This window comes from Phalacrocorax aristotelis, chromosome 15 (assembly GCF_949628215.1).
Source record: "Phalacrocorax aristotelis chromosome 15, bGulAri2.1, whole genome shotgun sequence".
NCBI classification, from domain to species: domain Eukaryota; kingdom Metazoa; phylum Chordata; class Aves; order Suliformes; family Phalacrocoracidae; genus Phalacrocorax; species Phalacrocorax aristotelis.
This window is the reverse complement of record NC_134290.1, coordinates 1,289,321-1,296,122: the sequence shown is the minus strand read 5'-3', so window position 1 is coordinate 1,296,122 and position 6,802 is coordinate 1,289,321. Positions and strand designations below refer to the sequence as shown.

General features: G+C 43.8%; 1 protein-coding gene across 7 annotated transcripts in view; it reads left to right on the top strand.

Annotated features, from left to right (window-relative positions):
- Positions 1-4: 4 nt before the first annotated feature.
- The window catches only part of DEPDC5 (DEP domain containing 5, GATOR1 subcomplex subunit), a 47,274-nt gene continuing 40,476 nt past the window's right edge, over positions 5-6,802 (top strand). For all 7 annotated transcript variants that reach the window (XM_075110078.1, XM_075110076.1, XM_075110073.1 and 4 more), the window contains exons 1-9: positions 5-99; positions 1,338-1,455; positions 2,192-2,279; positions 2,962-3,008; positions 3,500-3,585; positions 4,362-4,445; positions 5,116-5,165; positions 5,696-5,765; positions 6,112-6,190. In XM_075110078.1, coding sequence (XP_074966179.1) covers positions 1,398-1,455; positions 2,192-2,279; positions 2,962-3,008; positions 3,500-3,585; positions 4,362-4,445; positions 5,116-5,165; positions 5,696-5,765; positions 6,112-6,190 — 562 coding nt within the window. In that variant the 5' untranslated portion in view covers positions 5-99; positions 1,338-1,397. The remainder of the gene's footprint in view (positions 100-1,337; positions 1,456-2,191; positions 2,280-2,961; positions 3,009-3,499; positions 3,586-4,361; positions 4,446-5,115; positions 5,166-5,695; positions 5,766-6,111; positions 6,191-6,802) is intronic.

Below are 6,802 nucleotides of genomic sequence, written 5' to 3'. Positions count from 1 at the left end.
GGCCCGGCGGCCCCGGTGGCGGAAGTGACGAAGGCTGCCGGAGGGAGGGGACGGCGCGGCGGGGCTGTGGCCGGCCGGCGCGGGACGCGGCACCGGGAGGTCAGGGTCCCGCGGCTGCCAGGACGGCGCGGGGAGGGGGGCTACGCTCTGGAGGGCCGTGCCGCGGAGGCGCGGCGGTGGGCGCCGTCCCGTCCAGTCCCGCGGCGGCCAGAGAGCGGCCTGGGGCGGTGGGGCGCCCGGGGGAGCAGATCGGGCCCCTGGCCTCGCTCCTCGGCGTTACGAACCCGCCGGTAACCAGGTTAACGACTGTGACCGTGACTGTGACCGTGACCGCGAGGGCGGGCTGGAACGGCTCGGGGTTTATCGGCCGCCCTCGCCCCTGTGGGCGGGCGGCTGCCGGCCCTGCCTGCCCGGGCGCCCCGGGGCCGGTCCTGCCGCCAGGCTCCAGCCCGGTGGGGCTTCTTGCACTGCGAGTTTGAAGGTTTTAGAGAGTTTATTTTAACAAAGTTCGGACGTACGGGTTTTTTTTTGCGCCCACCGTGCCTTTGTAGCTCGGTAATTGAACCGGCTTTGTGAAGAGTCCGTCTGCAAGCTCAGTGCTTCAGCCTGGTTGAAAGGCATGCTGTTAAGTTCCTCCGCCTTCTGATTTGGTGTAGAAGTACAGTTACGAGGAGAAGAGCTGATATTTTAATTTAATAATGTAGCTGTAGTTTTATGAAGAAAACCTTATTCCCACTGGGAATTTCCAGTACAAATGCGCTTCTGAAATGGTAATTTGTAAAAACAAAGATCCTCCTTCAAAATACACTTCATTTTAAATGAGAGGTGCGGGAAGGAAAAACGTGGCAGTTGATGCAGCTAAAACGAAGTCACACAAACCCATGCCTCGAACAGAAGTGCTTGGGCGGCCCGTAGCCCTGGCCTCCGCGGGGCACAGCTCCGCTGCCTCGGTGTGAAATCCTCCCGCTCTGAAATTCCAGCGTCTTTGAAAGACGTGGAAAAATACATGCGAAAGAGGTGGAGTGACAAAACCAGAAGATGTAATTGGCAGTGGGCATAAACCTGGATATTCATTTTAGTGCATTTGACACGAGGTTCAGAAGTTATCCCTGAGATATCAAAGAAACAATTGTAGAGAGCTCTCTGACAGGGGTGCTGGTAGAAGAGGTCGTTACTAAACTTCTAGTCTAATGCTTATTAAAATTTGTACCGTGCCTGCCTTTCAGGTGCAGCTTTCTCAGCCACGTGGTGGTACAACATCCTTTGCTCGAGTGCAGAGTGTAGGGAATTGTTTTGTAATGACAACAGATCTGTGTTTGCTTTTGTTTCCATCTTAGATATGCAAGATGTCCTTAACTGCCTTTACTCAAAGCAGCTGAGAAGAACTGGAATTCAAGATGAGAACCAACAAGGTGTACAAGCTCGTCATACATAAGAAGGGTTTTGGTGGCAGTGGTCAGTATCTCCTGGCTTGTAACAGTGAGACCAGCACTGTCTTACTTAACTGAAAGCAATTAACTGATTTATTGATCTTTTTAACGAAACAGTGAGGATGGAACTTTGCGTGACAAGCAGTATTACCAGCCAGAGTTCGGAGAACTCTTTTTTAATAGCGAGATAGAGCAGGATAAAATTGCATTTGTCAGAACAGAATGAGATCGTGCCTATAAAATAAAATTGCTTGATTCTACCTCTTCTCCTTTTCTTGTGTCACTTTTGTTTTAACCTTGTATTTCAGTCACTCTTAATAAGTGACAGACAAGTCAATGATTTTTGACTGTGTGTAGATGTGTTTCTGTGTACTAAGAAAAATGTAATTTATTAGATTGTTCACAACTTCTAGACTTAAAATCAGCATGTTTAATAAAGCTTAAGATTCTATAGATATCTGCTCTCCTGCTGATGCTCGTTATATGAAAAATACAAAAGAAGATTCCGCTCGCCTAATTAAGGCACGGTCTTTTGCTGAACAAATCTTTTGTGAAAGTTCTGTGATATGAAAGGAAAGGTTTTGCCCACAGGAGTGGCCAGGCTGTGGTGGCTGGAGAGGAGCGCTGTCATGTAGTGCGTTGCTGATGTGCTGATCCTGGCCTAGCGTGCTAACGTAGAGTAAGCTGTTGCGTATGAACATGCAAGCGCCTGTGTTTGGTATATATCTGTTTACTGTTCCTCGTTCCTTTATGTCTTGTAGATGATGAACTGGTGGTGAATCCTAAAGTATTTCTTCAGATCAAGCTGGGAGATGTTGTGGAGATTGCACATCCCAATGATGAGTACAGGTGAGTTCTGGTTTTGCTGCTATCAGTCAGCGTGGTTAGAGCACTGAAAGGGCATGTTTGCATGCAGTGGTTTCTGGAGTGAGAGGCTGTTAGAGATGATATCACTTTGCCTCAGGATGCTGCCGTGTTTTTTTCTGCCTGAAGAAAAGTAAAGATAATAACTATAATAGGAGCTCTTCCTTGAATTTTTTTTTAATTCTTTGTGTTTGGCGTTAGTTTGACCTTTCGTAGGGCAAATGGCGCCTGATTATAGGGTCTACAATGTCTTTATCCTCTTCATAGAGCTGCTGTTACCTAATGATTGCTCTTCCATTCTGTAGTATATCCTGGGCAAAATTAAAACTTCCTCGTCAGCTATAAAAACAAACCTTCTTACGTGAAGCTGTTCTTCTGCAGCCCGTATCTGAAAAGTAGGAGTATACTTGTATGGGGGCCTGAGAAGTTCCTGTGTGACCTACTTTCCCATTTAGGATGTCATCTTTACCTAAAGAGTACTTTATTATTGTAATGGTATAAAGAACAGACAGAAAGGATGATGTATTAAGCTTTCTAGAAAATACTAATGTTTAGCTTACCCAATGCTCCGTGTTACTGAACAGTTTAGAGAGAATGATTGACCAGAGCAGGCTCTGCGGGCATCTCAACTTGTCTACTTTTTTTCTTTTTTTCTTTTGTACGCTAGTCCCCTGCTTCTACAAGTGAAGTCACTTAAGGAAGATTTGCAGAAAGGTAAAACTCTAGACGGATAGCATGCATACTAAAATCATAGACAAAGGTTATGTGATTGGGCTTTACCTATGATTGACCGATGCATATATTTTAACTTTGTAAGAAAGTCAATGCTTTGTCTGTTTAGGAATGGAAGGATTATAATTTTATCAGAAAATGAATAGCCAATTTTAAATCTGCTTTTGGCTGAGTAATGTGAGGTATGGGTTAAAGAAAATCACCTTCTTAGCCATAGATTTTTGTTTCTGCATTCTGACTGGCTGTATTTCTTTTCTTCTTGCAGGAATTAATTTGGCCTAAACTGAGTTTATCTCACCTACTTTGATTTTAATGACTCTTAAATTGGGCAACAGGTGAAAGCAGCGGTTTTCTTTTGCCGAGGTCCTAAGTGTTTCATGCTAATCTCACCGAATTGCTTTTGTACTTGTAAATCACTTGAAACCTTTTGGGGGTGTTCACTTCCCTGTTGTCCTTTCTCATTTTTTTGGCAGAAACTATAAGTGTGGATCAGACAGTTGCACAAGTGTTCCGACTGCGGCCATACCAGGACGTCCATGTGAATGTTGTTGACCCAAAGGTGTGTGGCTTTGCAACTCTTTCCCATCTCTCTCTTCACTTAGGTGAAATCGGAGCCCTGTGAATTTCCTTCTACAGTAGCATTGGAAAAAAAGGCATTTATCTTTTATTGAAAGGTATTTAGCCTCCTTTCCTAAGAAAATGAGGCTTGGGCAATCGAACTCTTTGTTATGTGTCTCTTCTCTCCCTACTGTCCCTGCTGTCTTTTTGAAGTCTATGGATCAGCTTCAACATAGCTTGGGAGAAATTGGAAACCTCAAATATCTTTACATTCCAGAAATTCAGGATAGCCAGGCAGAGTAAAGAGAAACAGCAAGTGGCCTAGTCAAAAGAAGAGCCATGGCACGGATTTGCATTATCTGACACCAGAAAGCCCTGTAAGAGACATCTCTTGTAAATGTCCCAGCTATCAAAAGAGCTTCAGTCAGAGCTTACATGCAGCACAAGACGAAAATCTGCAGGAAACAAAGCTTCCTTAATGTCATGAACCACAGAAGTAATTTGTTTTACCTGTGCTTCCAATTTGCACTGAGACTTGTAGTACAGATTTAGTGGTCACATTGTGCAGTGTCTTGCAGCTCACAGTAGTTCCAGGTATGTGCACAACTTTGGCAGTTATTCGGATGGGACTTCCCTTTTATCTTATATCTGCTAGGAGTGTTGACTTGACTTAGAATGGCCCTCCCTGTGACGTTTGGTTCTTAACAGAACAGATTGAAGAGGGCTACTTAGAAACAACAAGTAAAACCTAAGCACTGTTTTCCTTCTCTTTGCTAGGAGGTGACCTTGGACTTGGTTGAGCTGACCTTTAAAGATCAGTATATTGGGCGCGGGGATATGTGGCGGCTGAAGAAAAGTTTGGTAAGGCCTCTGCTGTCCTTGTGTGTTGGGTGGAGGAGATTATATACCTTCTCCTTTGCTTGCTGCAAAAGAAAATAAGTGTTTTACAAAATACAGAAAGAGACCAGTATCAGCAGCTCCTGAGGAATTTATGCTGTAAGTGGTACATCAGAGCTGGAAAAATGGGTGTAAATGTGTTGCAGCAAAAATTAATCCCATGATTTCCTACTCCATTGCAGGAATGTTAATTGCTGATGTTGAGGGTTTTTTTTCTTATGTTCTGAATTTTAGTGTTTTACTACATTTGGAGGGAATTGATTCCAAATGTTTTTCAAGTAGGGGTATGCTAAAGTACCCCCTCTCCGATAGTACCTCTTGGTAAGCAGCTGTTAGAATATTTTGTTTCTGGATCTCTGAAGCGCAGTCTTTGGCTCTTCGAAGTGCAGTGAATTAGGTGGATGATCCCAATAAAAGCTTGTATCTGTTAAAAACTATTTTCTGTTGTCTGTTGCAGAGGTTCTGTAGGCTGAGATATCAGTAGTGAATATGCTCAGTGTTTTTTGTGATTTTATAGCAGAAGTCAGGCGTCTGAGTATGAATGTTTGGGGGGGTTGTTTTGTTTGTTTTTGTAAATTGGTCTGCTCACTCTGAGCCTACCGTGCTATTAACACGTGTAACTATTCTTTCTTAGGTCAGCACATGTGCATATGTCACCCAAAAAGTTGAATTTGCGGGTATCAGGTCAGTGCCTCCTTTGAGGGCTTACTGTTACGTATGACTTCAGATTAATGAATTCAGAGTATCCAACTGGAGAATATTCTTGGAAAAAATGCTTCATGTTTTATTGCTCTCTTACTCTTCTACAGATTTCTGTCTGCATCATGGGGTGGGGAAAGGCTTCTATCTGATTTGGGGTGGAAGAAGCTAATGGTAGGACAGCCAGCCACACTTGTTGCTTCTGATGAATACAAAATAATTTTCTTTTTACCTCTTATAATATTCCCCCCTTCCCAAGATGTATTAATAGTTCAGATGAGGGTTACTTTAGTTGCTGTTAAGATGAAAAAGGGACAAGAAAATGTGTAGATGCAGAGGGAAGCAGCTATTTGACACCTTTTGGATTAAAGATCAGGTTTTAACCAAATAAATTACTCTGTCTTCAAGTCATCCTTGAATGCGGATGTTGGTACATCCCATATTGCTCAAACGTTGATTCTCTCATCTTCATCTTCACTCTGGTTAGCAAATATTCTGCACTTCTTTTCTTCCAGGGCACAGGCAGGTGAGCTGTGGGTAAAGAGTGAGAAAGTCACTTGCGGATACATCAGTGAGGACACCCGGGTAAGATTTCAGGGAGCAGGGGAAAAGAAGTTTTTCCCTCCCTTTCCTTGCTGGGTTTCTTGTAATTCTGTCTTGCTTGCAGATGTGTATGGATCATTTGAATTGGCTGTGTTGTAAGAGGAAGAATGGCAGTAAATTCAGGAGAATGAATGATTAGTGAACTTCAACTCTTCTGTGCTGGCAGCACTAGGAGTTACTCGGGCTGTCAAAATGCCAACTCACTAGAGGGGAAGTGTCCCGTGATGCAGTAGAAACAGCCATATAAGTTGCTCTGTAGTTAACTTCTGCATTTGGCCCTTTCAGAGAATGTGCCTTGTTTTAAATAAGATCTTTCATTCCTTTGCAGGTGGTCTTCCGCTCCACTTCTGCCATGGTTTATATTTTTATCCAGATGAGCTGTGAAATGTGGGATTTTGATATTTACGGTATGTAAAGTAACTGACCTGCGTGGTTGTGAATGTGGATGGCAGCAGCTATCCTTTCAGCCCCTACTAGAAAACTGTCACTACTATTTATTTCTGCCACTACTATAAAACTAAAATATCCTGCCTTTGGCCTAGGCAGCGCTCCGAGGTATGCTATGGTGCCCTCTTAGATCCTTGTTTGCGGTGCCATGCTTTTCGGTCTCCATGATTTTCCTGTCCCTGCTGTAGGGCCTGGGTACCATTGTCTCAGTGATGAAATCAAGGGGGCCAACTGACTTTCATAGTCAAGCCCGTGGAATGGTTTTCTGTGGATAAAAACATGTTTGGTGTTGAGGGGAAGTGCAAGCCTATATGAATCCTGAAACCAGAAACGTGGAGGTCCTGTGCAAAAAGGACCTTCGTGTTTTAGATTTCTCTTGACTTAGGCTTAGCGAGGAAGCAAAGATCCTGCTTTAGCCCAGGTAGAGTCAGCTAGAAGTATTAAAACTTCAGGCATTAAGAATGAGTCACTTAGCTGTGTCATTGCCCTATTTTTTTTCTGGCTTAATTCTTCAGTAAACCTCTTACCACTTCCTTTGGCCATGTGTTTAGGCATATGTAACTGGGCAACTA